General features: G+C 45.0%; 1 protein-coding gene across 1 annotated transcript in view; it reads right to left on the reverse strand.

Moving 5' to 3' along the window:
* Positions 1-23,719, reverse strand: part of LOC308407823 (voltage-gated potassium channel subunit beta-2-like) — a gene marked incomplete at both ends in the record, with an annotated part of 254,708 nt that overhangs the window by 100,255 nt on the left and 130,734 nt on the right. The window contains one exon of the mRNA XM_080899720.1: positions 2,810-2,896. Within this exon, the coding sequence (XP_080755846.1) occupies positions 2,810-2,896 (87 nt within the window). The remainder of the gene's footprint in view (positions 1-2,809; positions 2,897-23,719) is intronic.

A 23,719-nucleotide genomic window follows, 5' to 3' on the forward strand; every position in this document is an offset into this window, starting at 1 on the left:
CACTGAAAATTATGGAATTCCAGCTTCAGGAAGTTCCCACTGACAGCACTTTAAAGTTCCATTGGGGCAAACTAAACCTGGGCTCCTTCTGGATTGCTGTCTTAAAGAAGTACCTATGTCTGACACTGAGAGCTCATAAAACTTGTTTTTCCATTCACAACTACATATCTGTGTGAATCAAAATTTTTCATTGTGGCCACAACCAAGATCAAAGCCCGGAGCAGACTCAGAGTAACACTAGAAGGTACTCTGAGCTTCACCCAGACTAGATCTGATCGTTAGTGATGTGCGGATCGATCCTGAAATATTGATTCCTCTGATACCAATCATTTATGTTCTAGAATTGATTCTCACATTAAAATATCGATATTTTAGTAATTTAGGGTAAATTTGTAGTTTATCATTAACAGGAACACAGTGGAAAGAAACTATAACATTCAGATTGTCTACATTCAAAGGAACTACTCCTTCTTCCGCCTTTCATAGTCATGTGCGAAATACGGCTGTATAAAAGTCTCGCAGCCCCTTAGCGTGCACACTCACAACAATGGCTGAGCGTAATTGGAGTCATGTGCGGACGTATTTTACCTCCACAAACAGCTGAGACGTAGTTTGCAATACATGTGGCAAAAAAGTGAGGTGTTGTGGCCCTACTTGCCAACCTTGAGACCTCAGAATTAGGGAGACGTTCAAAATACATTTTACAGTGTTTATTTATCGGGTAAAATATGTTAAATGTCACCGTTATTATTGGCCGACCCGGAAACAGCGCGGGTGTCCAAATTCAGAGGCTGCTTCCACCTGATGACCCGGCCTTCGCGGTCTAAAGAAAGCCGGGTAGTACGTCACAAGCTCCCTCGGTGGAGTGAAACTCTGCCGTCTGCTCCTTGCTATCTAAAATATAACAGGGCGCTGACGTAAACTCTCGACCATCTCACACTTTTACGTTTAATTAGTTTTCTGTTTGACGTTTATTCAGCTGTGTGAAAACCTCGGAGGAACCCTCCTAAATTTATTAAATTAAATTTAATAAAGTTTAATTTAATTGAATCTAATCTAATAACGCAGCCAAACCGATTTACTCACGAACAAATAAAACACTGAAAAGGCCAAACAATAACATTTTGAAGTTATCAAAGTCAATGGTCAATGGTCAATGGTAACTTTATTGTCCCTGATGGGAAATTGATTCGCAGTATGTCAAAACAAACAACAAACATACAACCAACACATCACGTACACTCATTAAAAAAATACTATAATATAATATAAGCCTGATAAAACAACCTAGATATTCCATCGAAAAAAGTGCAATGTGCAATGGCAACAACACTTACAATTTAGTGTTTAGTGACTTATATATCATGTTTAACCCGAGTAATGAAAGACCACGGGGGTTTGAAAACGATGTGTCGATCGCCTCAGATATTTGAAGTTTACACAGCTACATTCTCACTTGAAAATATGTTAAAAGTTTTTTTGCGACCCAGAAAGAGAAATAAGAGTAATATTAAAACTAAGTAGCTGCCGCCATTGGTGGAAACTGGAATTGGCTGGGCCGCGCTATGAATTCTGCAACATGGTTTTTCAACTTTGTTGTCCAGGTGGAAAATCAGGAGAAATTTGGGAGAATGGTGGCTCCGGGAGATTTTCGGGGGGGGACACTGAAATTCGGGATTCTCCTGGAAAAATCAGCAGGGTTGGCATGTATGGTTGTGGCAACATCACTAACCTTGTCAAACACCTCACAGTAAATCATATCACAGAATATGACGAGCGTATGTTGAGGCGAACTGAAGAGGAGGACAGGGACAGGTGCTGCTAGGGCGAGACAGACGTCTCTCACGGAGTTCTTTAGTGCTGCAGGCAGGCAAGGTGTTCAAAATGCGCACAACTTCCGTTTTTTTATTTCTATATGATGAACTCTGCATTATTAAGTGATAAGAACAAGTAATCTGATGTCCTGTAATCATTATGATGCTATAATTTGAGATACAATAAATAAAATTAGTTTTTGTACAAAGTATCGGTATCGGATCAGTATCGTCGATACCACCCTGAATATTACTTGGTATCGGAAAGGAAATCAGTGGTATCGCACATCACTACTTATCGTGTCTCAGAGGCAGGCTCAAATGTTTCTTTAGGAGGTGAATATTAAAGAGCAGTTACAGCTTGCCAAAAAATGGACTGTTGTGAATGTTTATTGTTGTTCATTTGTCTCAAATATAAAGAGTAACTTCTGGTTCTGCCAATGAAAAAAAGGTGTACTGCTGAAGCATCTTTTAGATTCACTCACAGATTATAAGGCTATAATTCATTTGCACTTTATTTACATTTTATAACAGTTTATTTATTCATTTACTTAGAAAATTATTTTGAATGTATTTATTTTATCAACACATTATTTATCCAATTTCTATTTTTGCCTTGTCTCTTTTAATGTATACTTCATTGATCCCCGTGGGTGAAGCACTGGCAGCCACTGGGCGCCCGGGGAGCAGTGTGTAGGGACGGTACCTTGCTCAAGGTAGCCAGTCAGTGGATTTGAACCCTTGACCTTCTGATCATGGGGCCACCACTCTACCTACCGAGCTATCCTTGACCCTATAAAACTGGAGATGCTGGGGATTGAACCCAGGACCTCATACATGCAAAGCATGCGCTCTATATCTGACCTTTGTAAGTGAATATCAAAAGAATGGTATAAAATGCTATATGGGCAAGCAGACAAACAATGATGACGTTTATTTAAATAAGGGCTATAACACTAGCCCTGTAGTGGGTAGGAGGATTAGTATCCACATACCTTCAATAGGTGTATTGGGATCTGGTCGATTCGCAAAAACGATGTCTACATACTCCAGCTGAAGCCTGTCAAGTGATGCTTTCAGACCTGTTTTATAAAGAGAAGTTTGTGTATATAAATGGTAAATGGCCTGTATTAGTATATTGCTTTACTTAGTCCCTATGAACCCCAAAGCGCTTTACACTACATCCAGTCATCCACCCATTCACACACTGGTGATGGCAAGCTACATTGTAGCCACAGCTGCCTTGGGGTGCACTGACAGAGGCGAGGCTGTCGGTCCCTCTGACCACCACCAGTAGGCAAAGGGTGAAGTGTCTTGCCCAAGGACACAACGACCGAGACTGTCGGAGCCAGGGCTCGAACCGGCAACCTTCCGATTACAAGACGAACTGCCAACTCTTGAGCCACGATCAATAGCCTGGTTGCAATGACATTTTTTAACTGTATGTTTAAGCTTGTAACAGACATTCATGCAATATAATGAAGTAAATGCAGAATAAACACAATGAATGTATGCTTAAATTCAAAGAGAATTTGAATAGTTTTCTTCAGGCTTTTAACACAGGTTCTCTCCTGTGAAATACAAAACCTATATACTGTACTAATAGGTAAGTATACACTCATATATAATATACAGGGTAGGCCATTTATATGGAAACACCGTAATAACATGGGAATGGTTGGTGATATTAAAGTCCTGTTTGTGGCACATTAGTATATGTGAGGGGGAAAACTTCTTAAGATGGGTGGTGACCATGGTGGCCATTTAGAAGTCGGCCATCTTGGACATAACTTTTGTTTTTTTCAATAGGAAGAGGGCCATGTGACACATCAAACTTATTGGTAATGTCACCAGAAAAACAATGGTGTGCTTGGTTTCAACATAACTTTATTCTTCCATGAGATATTTACAAGTTTCTCTTTGTTCACAGCCATTGACATGTCGAAGAGGATAAAATGTGAGGAGCGGATGGAAATTGTGTTGATATCTGGTGAACGCAGTAACTGGGTCATTGCAGCAGATTTCAATGCAAGCAGTGTTGGGTAAGTTATACATTTTTTTAAAGATGGAGACTCTACAGTATGCAGCAGTAGCATGTCTTCCACAATGTAGCCTGCAAACTTTTTCAAGCTCACCTTCAGACGCTTTCTGTGCTGCTGAAGTAAAATCAAGTTTTGCCTGCTTAGCTGGAGTTGCCGCGGTGTTATCCATGGATGATGAACAAGGATCACTCAGAAGTGTTCGTCTATGCTCTCATTTCAGAAAAGTGAAGAGACAGGAATATGTCAGTTTCATAAAACAGCCACACGCTTCAGCCGAGTCCGACATCTTCCGCTTTAGAATACAACTATGCAGCAAACTGGCGCGAAATGACGTGCACCTGCACTACAACGATGTTAAAGCGGCAGAGTTTACTTCTACGTTTAGAAGATAAATCATTGAAATTAAATAATGATATTCAGCAAGTTTAATTATGTTACAATGTAACACAAGTACATTGTAAGTAAACTGTAATTAAAATACCTAAAAATGAACAGTAATTAGTTACTCTACTTTTTCAGTGAAAAAGTAATTTAATTACAGTAACGCGTTACTTAGTAACGCATTACACCCAACACTGATGCAAGACACCCTACGAGACCACCCATCTTCCATGCTACAGTTAGCAAACTGCTTGCTAAGTTCCGTGAAACTGGTTCAGTGTTGGATTTGCCAAAATATGGACGCAAGAAAACTGTCACTAATGAAGAAACATCAGTGGCTGTCCTAGCGAGAGCCCACAGTGTAGCACTCGCCGCATGTCACTGGAGAGTGGCAATAGTCGAACATCCCTTCAGCGGATATTAGCTACTCACAAATGGCACACTTACAAACTCCAGCTACTGCAGCATCTCAACGAGGATGACCCAGATCGGCGCACAGAATTTGCAGAATGGGCAAAACAAAAATTGGAACAGGACCCTCAGTTCACACAGAATATTTTGTTGAGTGATGAGGCAAACGTTTATGTGAATGGTGAAGTTAACAAACAAAACCACCGCTATTGGTCTGACACTAACCCACATTGGATGGATCCCTCCAAGACTGTTGGAACAACAAAAGTGATGGTTTGGTGTGGTATATGGGGTACAATGATAGTGGGTCCATTCTTCATCAATGGAAACGTCAAGGCCATTGAAATTGCTACATGATGATGTGTTTCCCTCTTTATGCACTGAAGCTGGCACGCAGGCCCGGCCCTAACCAATCTGGCGCCCTAGGCAAGATTTTAGGTGGTGCCCCCCTACATCGGCAGTGTAGTGTAATTACTCACAAGAAACCGAATAGCTTTGTCTTTGACCTTTTTTTTTTTACTTAAAGAAAGCAAATTCACAATCAGAATAATTAACAAGATAAAAAAAATATGAATAAATAAATGAATACAAAAAATAAAAAATGAATATATGAAATACAATAACACCGCTTGATGCTGCTGCATCACTGGTGGGTTGTGCTGCTGAAGTGGAGGCAGCAGCGGTAGATGTGGTAGATGGCCCAGGGGTGGGATTTAGAAACTTCAACAGTGCATCTGAAGAGAGGAGTATGTGACACCACTGAGTATTAAAGTCTAATAATAAAAACATAGGAATAAAATAGGATTCCAGGAATAAAATGAAATGATATAATATAAATGAAAAACCAAAGAGATATATGTATGATGTTAACTGATATGCAAATTAGATTAGATTCAATTTATTGTCATCATTACAGTGAAATGCTGAATAGCAGAATGCAAAGTAACAGTATAATATCATATGAGAATGTTATGTTATGATTATCTTTGACCGAATCACAGCAGTGCTCATATTAAAAAACAGCATTCCCTCTCATGTGATATTGCTTAATTAACATTAATGATGTGCACTTTAACAACTAGGCTTACAACTATAATATATACAGGGGTGGAAAAGTGACTATTACCTGCAGGGTAAACGTTAGCTAACCAGAAGGCAATAACAATGTAAACAAAAAACACCTGCTTAAAAGATTAATACAAATGAGGAATGGTGGGAAAGGTGGGAGTGCTGTAATTACCTAACGTTACATTATTATTTTCCATAACAATTTAGCCCCCTCCACAATATTAACTGACGTTAAAACAGTTAACTAGCTATTTATTGATTAGCAATTAGCGAATCATGTAACATTAGCTTAATGCTAAAAATTTAGGTTACTATCACATTCAGACAAATAATTTCATGTAGGCTAACGCTACCTACCTCTGTCTTTTTCTCGTTTCTCCTCCTCTTCTTTTCTCTTTTTTCTTCCCTGGGCACCTGACAGTTTGGCCGTTTTGACATCTTGTGTTGATTTTTTGATGTGGTGACGTCCAAAAGGAACCATGATACGGGAAGGGAGGGGGCGCACCGTGCGGGGAGGGGGGGGCGTAATGTTGTAACAAATAATATTTCTATTAAATAAGCTTTACTTTGCATTTTAATCAACGTGGGATTATTTTTTGTAATTAGAAATAATAGTACCAATTTTTTTTTTTTCAACATTTGTGGCACTGGCGTGGCGCCCCCTGATGGACGGCGCCCTTAGCATTTGCCTATACGGCCTATGCCACGGGCCGGCCCTGCTGGCACGTTCCCTGAGTTTTTCCAGTAAGATGGTGCACCACAACATTATGGGTGCCAGGTCCGAGCATTCCTAGATGAACAGTTTCCTGGAAAGTGGATTGGTCGTCGTGGGCCAATTGAATGGCCTCCAAGGTCTCCCGATCTGACCCCCTTAGACATTTATCTTTGGGGTCATCTGAAGGCAATTGTCTATGGTGTGAAGATATGAGATGTGCAGCACCTGTTAGGAGCTGGTTGTGTGGTGTTTTTGTCTGTGTGTGTTTTTTGGTGCCTCCCTCTTTGTATAGGTAGGCGGGGCAGTGAGTCACTGAACCTGGCACACCTGTTACTCATCAGATGCATTCTTCAGAAATGTTCTTTAGGAGCTACCTGACAGAAGACTAGTGTCACAACGGGGCGAGTTGCACACAGTAGGTCGGCATGCCCGTGTGGCGTGCTGGCTAGACCCAAACGCGGTTAGGCTAGCAGTGGGTTGGAACAGACACGCAGTTATTCTAGTAACGATCAGTGCACGAAGCATGGCTTCGGAACTGTCGTTACAGACAGACAGCGAGCGGAGCCGGGATGAAAAAGAGGATTGAAGGGAAAAACACTCACGGTTGCTGAATCAGGCGGAGACTGACGTCAGCAGAGTTTCGGAGCTCCTGACATGAAGAGAATGATGTCTGAGCGGCGAACAGGTGGGTGGTGTCTCTCTTTTAAACCCGACCCCGTGATCAGCTGATCACCGGCTGACAGGAACCCCCCCCCCTCCGAGGACCGGCACCCGACGGGCCAGGACAGCGGCGACGGAAATCCGAGATCAGGGAAGGATCCAAGATGAAGCGGGACAGCACCCAGGAGCGCTCATCAGGACCGTAGCCAGCCCAGTCCACCAAATACTGGACCCCCTGACCCCGGGGACGGGAGTCCAAGATCCGCCGGACAGCGTAGACAGGACCCCCATCGACGAACCTGGGCGGGGGCGGGGCCCGGGAGGGGGGCGCCAGCGAGGAAGTGACATGCCGTTTAAGCTGCGAGACGTGGAAAACCGGATGGACCTTCATGGCGGGCGGAAGCCGGAGACGGTAAGTCACGGGGTTGAGCCAGGCAGCGACTTCGTACGGGCCGACGAACCTGGGAGTGAGCTTCTTGGACTCGGTGCGCAGCCGCAGGTGCCTTGTGGAGAGCCAGAAGCGATCCCCCGGCCGGAAGGGATGACCCGGGCGGTGGCGGCGACGATGCTGCCGGGTGTACAGAGCGTTGGCCCGGGAAATGGCAGCCCGCGCCTTGATCCAGGCCTGTCGGCAGTGGCGGAACATCCGTTCAGCAGCAGGTACGTCAACCCCCGCCTCCTGATGGCTGAAGATAAGAGGATGAAAACCATGATAGACCTCAAAGGGCGAGAGACTGGTGGCTGAAGAGACGTGAAGGTTATGAGACAGCTCAGCCCACACCAGGTAACGAGGCCAAAGCGACGGTTGGGCGGAGACGAAGCACCTTAAGAAGCGCCCCAACTGTTGATTGGTCCGTTCAACCTGCCCATTGGTCTGAGGGTGATAACCGGACGAGAGGCTGGGAGATGCTCCAATCAGGCGGCAAAAGGCTTTCCAGAACCTGGCGGTGAACTGGGGCCCCCGATCGGAGACTATGTCCTTGGGGAATAAGTGAAGCCGGACGACATGGTCCAGGAGGAGCTCGGCCGTCCGTTTGGCGGAAGGGAGGCCGGCCAGAGCGACCAAGTGCACCGCCTTAGAAAACCGGTCCACAAAGGTGAGGATGGTGTCAAGACCGTCCACGGATGGGAGGCCGGTAACAAAGTCAAGGCCGACATGGGACCAGGGACGTCTCGGCACAGGGAGAAGGTGAAGGTCGCCAGCGGGCGGCTGAGTGGAGGACTTGTGTCGCAGGCGGAAACGAAGTCACGGACGTCCCGAGTCATGAAGGGCCACCAGAAGGCACGACGGAGGAGCTGGAGGGTCCTGTCGGACCCCGGGTGACCAGAGAGCGGGGAGGAGTGAGCCCAGAGCAAGGCCTCCTGATGGCACCGGGATGGTACATAGAGCCTCCCAGCCCGCGCCAACATTGGAGGCATCCACCTCCACCACAAAATCTCTGGCAGGATCAGGGTGGAGCAGGACGGGAGCCGTAGTGAACCAGCGGATAAGGTCTCGGAATGCCTGTTTCGCACCTGGGGAGAGGCAGAAGGGCTTGGGCAGGTTAGCTGGTTTGGTGAGGGATGTCAGTGGGGCGACAATGGTGCTGAAATTGCGGATAAAGCACCGATAGAAATTGGCAAAGCCCAGGAAGCTCTGTAGCTGCTTAAGGCTGGAGGGCTGAGGCCACTGGGTCATGGCTTGGACCTTTTGCGGGTCCATGGTCAGGCCATTGGAGGAGATGGTGAAGCCCAGGAAGGTGGTGGACCGCTGATGGAAAGCACACTTCTCCAGTTTGCAGAACAGCTGGTACTCGAGCAGCCTGCTCAGCACGGCCCGCACATGGCGAATATGGTCCACTTCGGTGCGGGAGTAGATCAAGATGTCATCTAGATAAGCAAACACCCACCGGCCTAGCATATCCCGCAAGACATCGTTGATCAGATGTTGGAAGACAGCAGGGCTGTTGCAGAGGCCGAAGGGCATCACCAGATACTCCCAGTGCCCGTTAGGGGTGATGAAGGCTGTCTTCCATTCGTCCCCTTCCCTAATCCGCACCAAATTGTAGGCGCTGCGTAGGTCTAGTTTGGTGAAGATGCAGGCCTGGGAGAGGGAATCGAGTGCGGTGGATAGCAGAGGGAGAGGATGGCGGTTCTTGACAGTGATTTTATTCAAGCCCCGGTAGTCTATACAGGGGCGGAGCCCGCCATCTTTCTTTTTGACAGAGAAGAATCCCGCAGCTGCAGGGGAGGTAGAAGGGCGAATGAAGCCCTGTTGGAGAGCCTCAGCAACGTACTCCTCCATGGCTTTATCCTCTGCGGGTGACAGCGAGAACAGGCGACCACGAGGAGGGACCGCTCCCGGGAGGAGCTCGATGGCCATGTCGTAGGAACGATGTGGAGGGAGAGTAGAAGCTCGCCTCTTACTGAAGACCTCAGATAGGTCATGGTAAGCCGGAGGGATCTTATCCAGATCAATGGGCTCCGGGGGTGACGCCTCTTCTGACTTTTCAGTCCGGAAGAGAAGGCAGCGGCGTGGACACCGGGGACCCCAGTCCAGGATCTGGCAGGAAGACCAGGAGACGTGGGGGTCATGTTGACGGAACCAGGGGTATCCGAGGATGAGAGGAGAGGAAGTGGCCGAGACTACTAGAAACCGGATCTCCTCCTGATGATCCCCGATAGACATGCGGATTGGCTGGGTCTGGAACTGGATCGGGTAGGGTTGGAGTGGTCGCCCATCTATTGAGGTCACCGGGAGAAATCGATCGACGGAAGTCAACGGAATGCGAAGTCGAGTGGCTAGTTTTTGATCGATGAAGTTCTCAGCGGCTCCGGTGTCCAGGAGGGCTTCAGATGAGAACTGTTGGTGTGTCAGGTGAAATATTACTGGTAACAGGAAACGAGAGGGGTCAGAGGAGTGGGAAGGGCCAGGTGGGACTCCCCCGCAGTCTACCTGGCGTCGTCGTTTCCCGGATGTAGCGGGCACTGGGGACGACGGTGTCAAGCTGATCCACAGTAGGCGCAGAGACCCTCACGCCAGCGTCTCTCTTTCTCCTCTTTGGGGAGTCCACCCAGCTGCATGGGCTCCTCGCTGGATGTACTGCTTGGGCTAGCAGTGGCTCCATCAGAGGGGGGAGGTGGCCGCAAAGACGTGGTCCTCTGAGGCTGGAAGGGTTTTAAGGCCCGAGGGGTGTGGCGACTCATTGGTCGATCTTCAGGGCGAAGTCCACGGCCTCATCCAAGGTTTTTGGGGGCTCACGGCCGGTCATCTCATCTCGGATGTAATCAGCCAGTCCCTCCAGAAAAATAGAGCGCAGAGAAGCATCTCCCCATTGTAGCTTAGCGGCCAGGGTACGGAATTGAGAGGCAAAGTGGCAGACGGGTCGACTGCCTTGGCGTAGATGAAGCAGCTGTGACTCCACTTCCACTTCGCTGCTCGGGGGAGCGAAGTGGAAGTTAATTCCTCCACAAACAGGGCATAGTCATTGCAAGCTGCCGATTTGTTGTAGTAGAGAGCCGCGGCCCATTCCTGAGCCTGGCCAGACAAGAGAGAGGTTAGCAGTACCTTTGCACGGGCGGTGGTGTATTTAGTGGGCTGACACTCGAACAGCATGTCTAAAGTGGCAAGCAAACCATCAGGCCGGCCATCAACTCCGTTCCACTTGTCTGGCAGTCCGATCCGGGGCTCCGCGCTCACCGGCGCTGGCTGATGTTGCAGCGAGGTGACGGAAGTGGAAAGTTGGAGGACAGTTTCGGTGAGGGACTCCATTTTTGTGCACATCCGATCTACCACACCGCGAAGATATAGCACTTCGGCTTTCAGCCGTTCGAATTCCGCTGGGTCTATAGTCGGCTCAGACATCCTGTCACAACGGGGCGAGTTGCACACAGTAGGTCGGCGTGCCCGTGTGGCGTGCTGGCTAGACCCAAACGCGGCTAGGTTAGCGGTGGGTTGGAACAGACACGCAGTTATTCTAGTAACGATCAGTGCACGAAGCGTGGCTTCGGAACTGTCGTTACAGACAGACAGCGAGCGGAGCCGGGATGAAAAAGAGGATCGAAGGGAAAAACACTCACGGTTGCTGAATCAGGCGGAGACTGACGTCGGCAGAGTTTCGGAGCTCCTGACATGAAGAGAATGATGTCTGAGTGGCGAACAGGTGGGTGGTGTCTCTCTTTTAAACCCGACCCCGTGATCAGCTGATCACCAGCTGACAACTAGTGTCGGAGTATTGACGTTTTTTGGAGAGTCTGTAATTCTGCCCCTGCCTGCTGGAGCCGTTGGTTTATTTCTGGTGACTGTAAGGAGTTTTGTTTCCTCCCCAGGATTTCACCTCGTCTGGTTTGTTCCCGTCAGGTTTTGGCAACAAAAGAAGAGGGTTGCATTGACAATCCAACACAATGGGCAGCACATTGAACACATTTTATAAGTAGTCAGAAACTTGTAAATAACTCATGAAAGAATAAAGTTATGTTGAAACCAAGCACACTATTGTTTTTCTTGAGACATTACCAATAAGTTTGATGTGTCACATGGCCCTCTTCCTATTGAAAAAACAAAAGTTGTGTCCAAGATGGCCGACTTCTAAATGGCCAACATGGTCACCACCCATCTTGAAGAGTCTGCCCCCTCACATATACTAATGTGCCACAAACAGGACTTTAATATCACCAACCATTCCCATGTTATTACGGTGTATCCATATAAATGGCCCACCATGTATATTAGTGCTATCAAACAATTAAAATGTTTAATTTTATTCATCACAGGGTTACTGTGGATTAATTTTGATTATTCACAATTAAATATCATTCAGTTTTATTCTATATTAATCACATTTCATTTTGCATGAACAAACAGACTCGAGAAAAAAGGGAAAATATACGCACTTAGCATGTTTATTGAACATCTTGAACATTCATGCTAACAAAAAACTCTGTAAACATTTATCCACAATCTATTTGTCATTCTTGGGGACGCACTTCAATTCCTTCAAATGAGGAACCAAAGCCATATACAGCACGTGAAAAAAGTAACAGTACACCTTGTGTCAAAATTTGATTGATGACCCTAGCCTTGACCTTTTGACCTTATCGGAAGTACTCCGGAAGTGACTAATCGAATCCAGATGTGTGACTTATTTGATCCGTATGCGTGATGAACTGCATCCGGTCGGGGAAGTACTCCGCAAGTGACTAATTTGATGTGACGAATTCAATCCGACAAGAAAAAAACATTTATGTTTTTTCCAGAGAGGGAGGGGGTCGGTGGAGGGATGGTTGAGGAAAAGTTCAGGGACAATTCTGATCAGAGAGGGAGGGGAGTCATTCCAGGGGCATGAGAAGTCAGGGGGGTAACACAGCAGATTTCTGATGAGTCAGTGGAGATCAGAGCGCATGCTGCATAGAGAGACAGAATGGTCGCAGCAGTTAGTTTTTCACAGACAAGAGTTGAACTCATAGTTTGAATTCTGTTTAGTACATTGTTTAAATGATTCAGTCTCTATTATTAGCATCAATATTATGGCAAAGATCTTGATAACCATTTTCACCTACAAATGTAACCACTTTCTTGGTAAAGACTGAGGGCTATTTCTTTTTACAATAGCAGCTTTAGATGTATTTTACTTTCTTATATTAACCTTATTACAGATGCAATAAAATAAATACCTTTCAGATTATCTGACTAATAATGGATTAAATTTATATAGCGCCTCAAATTCATTCACTCTCACATCCACACACTGGTGGAGGCAAGCTACACCAGTGCTTGTAATGAAAAAAGAAGGACTTTCTATTGCTTGTAACCTACAGAGTACCGTGCAAAGAATTTCATAGAGACCTCCCACTCATCTCCTTGTATGTGTAAAAATAACCCTTAGTTAAAAAAAGCACCGCGCCCATATTCAGAACTCGATCCTATTTAGCATCCCAAATAATTTTATTGAAGCTATTTTACCCCTCTGTGGTAAAGAGTTTTCTTTTTTTAAGAGTCACTTTTACGACAGGTTTATTATTTTTTAAGAGATTGAGAGAAGGAGAGAGAGAGAGAATCGATCTAATTTTTCTACAACACGTTATACCACTCCGGGTCTGGAAGGGTGATATAGCATGGACCAGTCGGATGACTACGTCAGATGGAAGCATGACCAGAAGCGTGGCAGGGACTTTCCCAGTAACCGGAAGCTTACCGGGACTTTCCCTTTGACCTTCATCCTGCTCCATTATCAACCATTAAATGTTTTCTAAATATTGCTGTAATGTAACAACAAAGTTAGTTTGTTAAGATCAGACATTCCTTACACATTCCCGCAGACTTGAGTTGTCACCAAATTAGCTTCTGTGGGACAAATAAGCTTCAGGGACTGACTTGTTTATTAGAGCTGACCTTTACAGACGTTTGACACTTGGTCCCAAAGAGAAATTTGACCCTCCGAAACTAATATCAGATAAAAATAAAACAAACAAACAAAAAAAAACCCACAATGCTGTTTAGTTATGGCAAACAGTAACCACTTACCTCAACTTTGACGTTTTTTTTTTTCTCAGCCATTTATTCTGAAAAGAAATAAACATGTTACAAGGACAGATATGGACAGTTTCGAGACAATGCACATTGCAGAGTACATGAATGAGAAGTAGGAATTACTCCTCTCTATACTTACACTCCTTCCTAACAAATGCCAAGTCATCATCTCCATATTGTGTGTATGTGTGTGTGTGTATTTTTCCCACTTTTCGAGTTTCATTGGAGTGTACTCAAGTGCACAAGATGGAAAACAGTGTATTAGTTTTTTAAGCCATTCACCGAGTCCCCGGTCTAGCTACGTCAAGATGCCATTCATTTAAGAGACTTTTAAGAGAATTTTTTTAATTTAAATTGTGCTAAATCACTTTGTTCAACACAGCCCGGAGTAACATTAAAAATAAAACATACTAGAACTCATTTTTGTTGGACACAAGAACAACTCGAGCATCTTTTTTGGGAGCCGAACTAGGGCTTACAAGTTTGCCGTTCAAGGGTCCAGACACTCCCACAGCGCAAACTTTGCTATCCGCACAGAGCATTTCTGGTGTGGCTTATGCTGGGCTTACACTGTGCGATTTTTGAGCCGATTTTTGAGTCGTGCGACCGTTTTGGCGATCGGCCCGATTTTGGCCTTCATCGTGCGTCGTGCATCGTGTAGTATACGTGGGGTAACGAGACGCGATTAACACCTCACGACCAGCTCCCGATCATCAATCGCTTGGTCGGGAGGATTTCAAACCTGCTTGAAATCCTCGCGACCGTCGTGAGGGTGTCACCGCAGTTTGTCACACTGCGCACGCGCAAACACAAATGTCAGCGAAAAAGACGGCGCAGCACGGCAGTGCAGCGTGTGATCTGGACACAAGCGATGGAGGTACAACTTGTAGAACTTTGGAAAGCTCATCCGAGCCTTTTCGATGTGGCCTCACAAAATTATCACGACCACAACAACCGTGAAAATAGTTGGATCTACATTGCTGCTCAATCACAGCTGCCTGATCAATGTTTTTCATTAGCAATTTAGCAAAGTTGATGGTGGTGGTGTGCGTGTCTGTGTGAGTGAAAGACAGAGAGAGAGAGCGAGCGACAGAATTTCTGTTATAACCTTCATTTTATGGACGCACAGTGTGAGCACTCAGGTCGCATCAGAGCATCGGGTCGTATAGTGTGAGACCCTGCATCGTGACCTATGAACTTCTAACCCCTGCGAGTCAATCGTACAGTTTGAGCAGGAGCTGAATCGCGCGACTGAAAAAATCGCACAGTGTAAGCCCAGCATTAGGCCAAAGAGACATTACAGCGTGTTTCTCTGCTCCCGGTAAGCATGTCTGTTATAGCCTGCGCTTTAAAATGCCTCTTTGATTATTCAAACAGTGTTTTAAAATGTGACTCATTTGTTATCCAAAATATTTTATCTATGTTACTGATTTAAAATATACATATACATATCTCTCTCTCTCTCTCTCTCTATATATATATATATATATATATATATATATATATATATATATATATATATATATTAGGGGTGCAACGATATTCGTATTGATATTGAACCGTTCAATACAGTGCTGGTGCGCATATCTATCGAACAATACAAATTTTTAAATTTATTTTATTAACTTTTCTTCTGACGATGCTGTCTGTGTTGAGAGCTCAGTGGATCTGCGTTCGACTACTCCACCTAGGCTGCACTGTCGAGCGCAGATCCACTGAGCACAGCGGAAGCTAGCAAGACAGAAGCTGAGCTCGTTGCAACATGGCAAATTTACCCTCCCCCACCCTCATTCAGATCTGGCCTTTGGAACTATTTTGGTCTTCATGTGAAGTATGACCCTGAAGGTAAGCACGTCATGTCGGATGTGCCACCCAATGCTCAATTACATGGGTGGGAACCAGTGGCGGTCCTAGCCTGTTTGGCGCCCTGGGCGAACACTCCCTCTAGCGCCCCCCCCCCCCCCCCCCACACACACACACACACACACACACACACACACAAAAAGCATATTAAGGATTGTACATTAACATAAAACTCTTGTATACACACACACACACACACTAACACACACACGAAGAGAGAGAGATTATGCATAGTATGCAAACGGCTATCAAACAGCCATCATACTTCGTCATACAATGAGAACAGGAAGAATCAACAATTGACAATGACTAATTGATAGCAACTGTAATCCACATAATTTCCTTAGGGATTAATAAAGTATTCTGATTCTGATTGTTTCAGGATGACCTGCCATCATCCAATGACACATCTGCTTCACTTTGTCTAGGGTGCATTTCTGAGATTTTACACAACCCAATGAATACATAATGGGCTTGGATTTACAACATTATAAATGAAATGTGCTCTATTTGGAAGCAGCAGGGCCCCTCCCCTTTCGATGGCTTGTGTGTGAGACTTTAAATCATCAAACTGTAAATTTTAAATTGTTATCGATCCCTTTACCCCGAGTCCTAAAGTGTATATTTATTTTCTTACTCTTCTTATTGTTTGTTTACTTGCACTGCTGTAACTGGAGCCTCGTCGTCTCGTCTCTCTATATACTGGACTGTATGTAGCGGAGATGACAATAAAGTTTACTTTGACTTTAGCAGCGAGCAGGCGCACTGAGGGCTCTCGCGCTCACTTTTCGTGTACAGAATTTCGAAAAAACATCGGTGCAAATTATAAGTCTGTATTATAATGTCTGGTGTTTTCGTGTTTGTTGGTTTGTTTTTATTTTGTTTTACTTTGTGAGTTGGTTATTAGATGCTGCTCCAGCCGGTCAGAAAATCCCCCGCCGCCCCGCCCTCTCTTCTCTGCGCCGCAAGCAGCAGGCGCACCTCGCAAACGGAGGGCGCCCTCCAGCAAATGGGCGATAGAAAACCGATCGGTGCATATGCCATTCCCAATATGCGCTGTCATGACGTCGGGGCAGTTGGCCGTCCAGCCCCATGCTGGGTGTATATATACACCCAGCACGCATTATGCGGGCGGTTTATCCTTCAAGCTCGGGTCCTCTACCAGAGGCCTAGGAGCTTCAGGGTCCTGCGCAGTATCTTAGCTGTTCCCAGGACTGCGCTCTTCTGGACAGAGATCTCTGCTGTTGTTCCCGGGATCTGTTGGAGCCACTCGCCTAGCTTGGGAGTCACCGCACCTAGTGCTCCGATTACCACGGGGACCACCGTTACCTTCACCCTCCACATCCTCTCGAGCTCTTCTCTGAGCCCTTGGTATTTCTCCAGCTTCTCGTGTTCCTTCTTCCTGATATTGCTGTCATTTGGAACCGCTACATCGATCACTACGGCCGTCTTCTTCTTTTTGTCTACCACCACTATGTCCGGTTGGTTAGCCACCACCATTTTGTCTGTCTGTATCTGGAAGCCCCACAAGATCTTAGCTCGGTCATTCTCCACCACCCTTGGGGGCATCTCCCATTTTGACCTCGGGACTTCCAGGTTATACTCGGCACAGATGTTCCTGTACACTATGCCAGCCACTTGGTTATGGCGTTCCATGTATGCCTTGCCTGCTAGCATCTTGCACCCTGCTGTTACAGTATTTAGTCAGCCACCGATTGTGCAAGTTCCCCCACTTAAAATGATGACAGAGGTCAGTAATTTGCACCAGAGGTACACTTCAACTGTGAGAGACAGAATGTGAAAAAAAAAATCCATGAATCCACATGGTAGGATTTGTAAAGAATTTATTCGTAAATCAGGGTGGAAAATAAGTATTTGGTCAATAACAAAAATACAACTCAATACTTTGTAACATAACCTTTGTTGGCAATGACAGAGGTCAAACGTTTACTATAGGTCTTTACCAGGTTTGCACACACAGTAGCTGGTATTTTGGCCCATTCCTCCATGCAGATCTTCTCGAGAGCAGTGATGTTTTGGGGCTGTCACCGAGCAACACGGACTTTCAACTCCCGCCACAGATTTTCTATGGGGTTGAGGTCTGGAGACTGGCTAGGCCACTCCAGGACTTTCAAATGCTTCTTACTCCTTTGTTGCCCGGGCGGTGTGTTTTGGATCATTGTCATGTTGGAAGACCCAGCCTCGTTTCATCTTCAAAGTTCTCACTGATGGAAGGAGGTTTTGGCTCAAAATCTCACGATACATGGCCCCATTCATTCTGTCCTTAACACGGATCAGTGGTCCTGTCCCCTTGGCAGAAAAACAGCCCCATAGCATGATGTTTCCACCCCCATGCTTCACAGTAGGTATGGTGTTCTTGGGATGCAACTCAGTATTCTTCTTCCTCCAAACACGATGAGTTGAGTTTATACCAAAAAGTTCTACTTTGGTTTCATCTGACCACATGACATTCTCCCAATCCTCTGCTGTATCATCCATGTGCTCTCTGGCAAACTTCAGATGGGCCTGGACATGCACTGGCTTCAGCAGCAGAACACGTCTGGCACTGCGGGATTTGATTCCCTGCCGTTGTAGTGTGTTACTGATGGTGACCTTTGTTACTTTGGTCCCAGCTCTCTGCAGGTCATTCACCAGGTCCCCCCGTGTGGTTCTGGGATCTTTGCTCACCGTTCTCATGATCATTTTGACCCCACGGGATGAGATCTTGCGTGGAGCCCCAGATCGAGGGAGATTATCAGTGGTCTTGTATGTCTTCCATTTTCCGATGATTGCTCCCACAGTTGATTTTTTCACACCAAGCTGCTTGCCTATTGTAGATTCACTCTTACCAGTCTGGTGCAGGTCTACAATACTTTTCCTGGTGTCCTTCGAAAGCTCTTTGGTCTTGGCCATGGCAGAGTTTGGAGTCTGACTGTTTGAGGCTGTGGACAGGTGTCTTTTATACAGATGATGAGTTCAAACAGGTGTCATTCATACAGGTAACGAGTGGGGGACAGAAAAGCTTCTTACAGAGGACGTTACAGGTCTGTGAGAGCCAGAGATTTTCCTTGTTTGAGGTGACCAAATACTTATTTTCCACCCTAATTTACGAATAAATTCTTTACAAATCCTACCATGTGAATTCATGGATTCTTGGGGGTCTTGCCTGGTGTGATAGACCCCAGCCTCTATGGATCTTGTACTCAGAGCTTGTTCTTGTGCTGCCATGATTAGTGCCTCTGTGCTGTTTTTCAGTCCAGCTTTGTCCAGCCACTGGTAGGATTTCTGGATATCAGCCACCTCCTCTATCTGCCGGTGGTACATACCGTGCAGGGGCCTGTCCTTCCATGATGGTTCCTCGTCTCCCTCCTCTTTCTTGGGTTTCTGCTGCCTGAGGTGTTCACTGAGCACTCAATCAGTTGGGGCCATCTTCCCAATGTATTCTTGGATGTTCCTTGTCTCATCCTGGACTGTGGTGCTGACACTCACCAGTCCTCGGCCCCCTTCCTTCCGCTTAGCGTACAGCCTCTGGGTGCTGGACTTGGGGTGAAACCCTCCATGCATGTTAAGAAGCTTTCTTGTCTTTATGTCAGTGGCTTCTATCTCCTCCTTTTGCCAGCCTATTACTCCAGCAGGGTACCTGATCACGGGCAGGGCGTACGTGTTGATGGCCCGGATCTCTTAATCTCTTTAAAGCCATTATCTTTTTTTATCGCTTTCACTGCAGTGGGTAAATGAAGTCTGCAAGGTTAAAAAAGAGATTTACATTTATTGTTCATTACTTTTATAGGACATCATCCAATCCCTTTTATACGAATTTAAGAAATAACATGGAAAATATCCTGTTGATTCCATATAGAGACTCGGCATTTGTCCCATCCTAAATATCTGGACCAGACAGCATTAGGAACCAACTCCTCAGACCAGTAAAAAAGGTCAAGAACACAGTTACACGATTGCTAAAGTAACCTGTTTTTGGATAAAATAAAACCATATAAGCATGAGGAATACAAGCCCTGGAATCTCGAGGAGGAGGATTTCATCATCCGCAGTTTGTGAAAACTGCAGGTGTCACATTAAAAAACAAATCAGTAGATTGACAAATGATGGATAAAGACGCTTTTCAGAGGTACACTTCATGTACTGATTAACATACAGTTCAAAGATGTGCGTTAGGGTGCAGACTGGTTATGCCAATTGTGGATTTTGCTATATGAATATGCTCAAGAGTCTGTTTGAGCTAAAAACGTGACATATAGTGCTATATATATATATATATATGTATCTGGATGCCACCTGCAAAGGTAATTGGAGCACTAGGTGCGGTGACTCCCAAGCTAGGCGAGTGGCTCCAGCAGATCCCGGGAACAACATCGGAGATCTCTGTCCAGAAGAGCACAGTCCTGGGAACAGCTAAGATACTGTGCAGGACCCTGAAGCTCCCAGGCCTCTGGTAGAGGACCCGAGCTTGAAGGATAAAACCGCCCGCAGGGGCGTTCTGGGTGTGTTGTTATATATATATATATATATATTAGGGGTGCAACGATACACAAAATTCACGATTCGGTTCGATACTTTGGTATCACGGTTCGATATTTTTTCAATACAAGAAAATGTTCATGCTTTTTTAATTTGTCATTTATTAAAATTATAAATATATATTTTAACTGAAACGTACAGTTTTAAAATTTAATGTTGCTGAAACAACAAAGGGATAAAATAATAAATATATCTGATCGAGAAATCACTCATGTTTGGAAAAGAGAGTTTATTACAGAGAAATATCTCTTTCCAAAATAAAAGCTATACTATACGCTTCTTCTGGGCTATCCTCTCAGCAGCATATTAAACATATCAGGTCCCCATAAGAAGAATCATGTGCTAACGGCTGTCTAAATGACTCGGATAAAGTTTGTAGCATGCGTGCTTGTTGTTTTTGTCTGCTTCCACTTGTCTTTGCACTAGGATGATGTCGGTGTAAATGTGCAGTCATATTCATTTTGTTCCCACTAGTGCTGTCAGCGTTAATCTGAAATGACGTTAACGCCACAACACGGCAAAACTCCGTTAACGAGCTACCGTGGATCGCCCCGTGCATGGGGCTGGACGGCCAACTGCCCCGACGTCATGACAGCGCATATTGGGAATGGCATATGCACCGATCGGTTTTCTATCGCCCATTTGCTGGAGGGCGCCCTCCGTTTGCGAGGTGCGCCTGCTGCTTGCGGCGCAGAGAAGAGAGGGCGGGGCGGCGGGGGATTTTCTGACCGGCTGGAGCAGCATCTAATAACCAACTCACAAAGTAAAACAAAATAAAAACAAACCAACAAACACGAAAACACCAGACATTATAATACAGACTTATAATTTGCACCGATGTTTTTTCGAAATTCTGTACACGAAAAGTGAGCGCGAGAGCCCTCAGTGCGCCTGCTCGCTGCTAAAGTCAAAGTAAACTTTATTGTCATCTCCGCTACATACAGTCCAGTATATAGAGAGACGAGACGACGAGGCTCCAGTTACAGCAGTGCAAGTAAACAAACAATAAGAAGAGTAAGAAAATAAATATACACTTTAGGACTCGGGGTAAAGGGATCGATAACAATTTAAAATTTACAGTTTGATGATTTAAAGTCTCACACACAAGCCATCGAAAGGGGAGGGGCCCTGCTGCTTCCAAATAGAGCACATTTCATTTATAATGTTGTAAATCCAAGCCCATTATGTATTCATTGGGTTGTGTAAAATCTCAGAAATGCACCCTAGACAAAGTGAAGCAGATGTGTCATTGGATGATGGCAGGTCATCCTGAAACAATCAGAATCAGAATACTTTATTAATCCCTAAGGAAATTATGTGGATTACAGTTGCTATCAATTAGTCATTGTCAATTGTTGATTCTTCCTGTTCTCATTGTATGACGAAGTATGATGGCTGTTTGATAGCCGTTTGCATACTATGCATAATCTCTCTCTCTTCGTGTGTGTGTTAGTGTGTGTGTGTGTGTGTATACAAGAGTTTTATGTTAATGTACAATCCTTAATATGCTTTTTGTGTGTGTGTGTGTGTGTGTGTGTGTGTGGGGGGGGGGGGGGGCGCTAGAGGGAGTGTTCGCCCAGGGCGCCAAACAGGCTAGGACCGCCACTGGTTCCCACCCATGTAATTGAGCATTGGGTGGCACATCCGACATGACGTGCTTACCTTCAGGGTCATACTTCACATGAAGACCAAAATAGTTCCAAAGGCCAGATCTGAATGAGGGTGGGGGAGGGTAAATTTGCCATGTTGCAACGAGCTCAGCTTCTGTCTTGCTAGCTTCCGCTGTGCTCAGTGGATCTGCGCTCGACAGTGCAGCCTAGGTGGAGTAGTCGAACGCAGATCCACTGAGCTCTCAACACAGACAGCATCGTCAGAAGAAAAGTTAATAAAATAAATTTAAAAATTTGTATTGTTCGATAGATATGCGCACCAGCACTGTATTGAACGGTTCAATATCAATACGAATATCGTTGCACCCCTAATATATATATATATATATATATATATATATATATTATATATATATATATATATATATATATATATATAGAGAGAGAGAGAGAGAGAGAGAGAGAGAGAGATATGTATATGTATATTTTAAATCAGTAACATAGATAAAATATTTTGGATAACAAATGAGTCACATTTTAAAACACTGTTTGAATAATCAAAGAGGCATTTTAAAGCGCAGGCTATAACAGACATGCTTACCGGGAGCAGAGAAACACGCTGTAATGTCTCTTTGGCCTAATGCTGGGCTTACACTGTGCGATTTTTTCAGTCGCGCGATTCAGCTCCTGCTCAAACTGTACGATTGACTCGCAGGGGTTAGAAGTTCATAGGTCACGATGCAGGGTCTCACACTATACGACCCGATGCTCTGATGCGACCTGAGTGCTCACACTGTGCGTCCATAAAATGAAGGTTATAACAGAAATTCTGTCGCTCGCTCTCTCTCTCTGTCTTTCACTCACACAGACACGCACACCACCACCATCAACTTTGCTAAATTGCTAATGAAAAACATTGATCAGGCAGCTGTGATTGAGCAGCAATGTAGATCCAACTATTTTCACGGTTGTTGTGGTCGTGATAATTTTGTGAGGCCACATCGAAAAGGCTCGGATGAGCTTTCCAAAGTTCTACAAGTTGTACCTCCATCGCTTGTGTCCAGATCACACGCTGCACTGCCGTGCTGCGCCGTCTTTTTCGCTGACATTTGTGTTTGCGCGTGCGCAGTGTGACAAACTGCGGTGACACCCTCACGACGGTCGCGAGGATTTCAAGCAGGTTTGAAATCCTCCCGACCAAGCGATTGATGATCGGGAGCTGGTCGTGAGGTGTTAATCGCGTCTCGTTACCCCACGTATACTACACGATGCACGACGCACGATGAAGGCCAAAATCGGGCCGATCGCCAAAACGGTCGCACGACTCAAAAATCGGCTCAAAAATCGCACAGTGTAAGCCCAGCATAAGCCACACCAGAAATGCTCTGTGCGGATAGCAAAGTTTGCGCTGTGGGAGTGTCTGGACCCTTGAACGGCAAACTTGTAAGCCCTAGTTCGGCTCCCAAAAAAGATGCTCGAGTTGTTCTTGTGTCCAACAAAAATGAGTTCTAATATGTTTTATTTTTAATGTTACTCCGGGCTGTGTTGAACAAAAGTGATTTAGCACAATTTAAATTAAAAAAATTAGTCTCTTAAATGAATGGCATCTTGACGTAGCTAGACCGGGGACTCGGTGAATGGCTTAAAAAACTAATACACTGTTTTCCATCTTGTGCACTTGAGTACACTCCAATGAAACTCGAAAAGTGGGAAAAATACACACACACACATACACACAATATGGAGATGATGACTTGGCATTTGTTAGGAAGGAGTGTAAGTATAGAGAGGAGTAATTCCTACTTCTCATTCATGTACTCTGCAATGTGCATTGTCTCGAAACTGTCCATATCTGTCCTTGTAACATGTTTATTTCTTTTCAGAATAAATGGCTGAGAAAAAAAAATGTCAAAGTTGAGGTAAGTGGTTACTGTTTGCCACAACTAAACAGCATTGTGGGGTTTTTTTTGTTTGTTTGTTTTGTTTTTATCTGATATTAGTTTCGGAGGGTCAAATTTCTCTTTGGGTAAAAATAAAGCTAACATCCAAGTGTCAAAGGTCTCTAAAGTTCAGTTCTAAAAAACAAGTCAGTCCCTGAAGCTTATTTG

Source organism: Rhamphochromis sp. 'chilingali' (genome assembly GCF_963969265.1).
Source record: "Rhamphochromis sp. 'chilingali' genome assembly, chromosome: 12".
NCBI classification, from domain to species: domain Eukaryota; kingdom Metazoa; phylum Chordata; class Actinopteri; order Cichliformes; family Cichlidae; genus Rhamphochromis; species Rhamphochromis sp. 'chilingali'.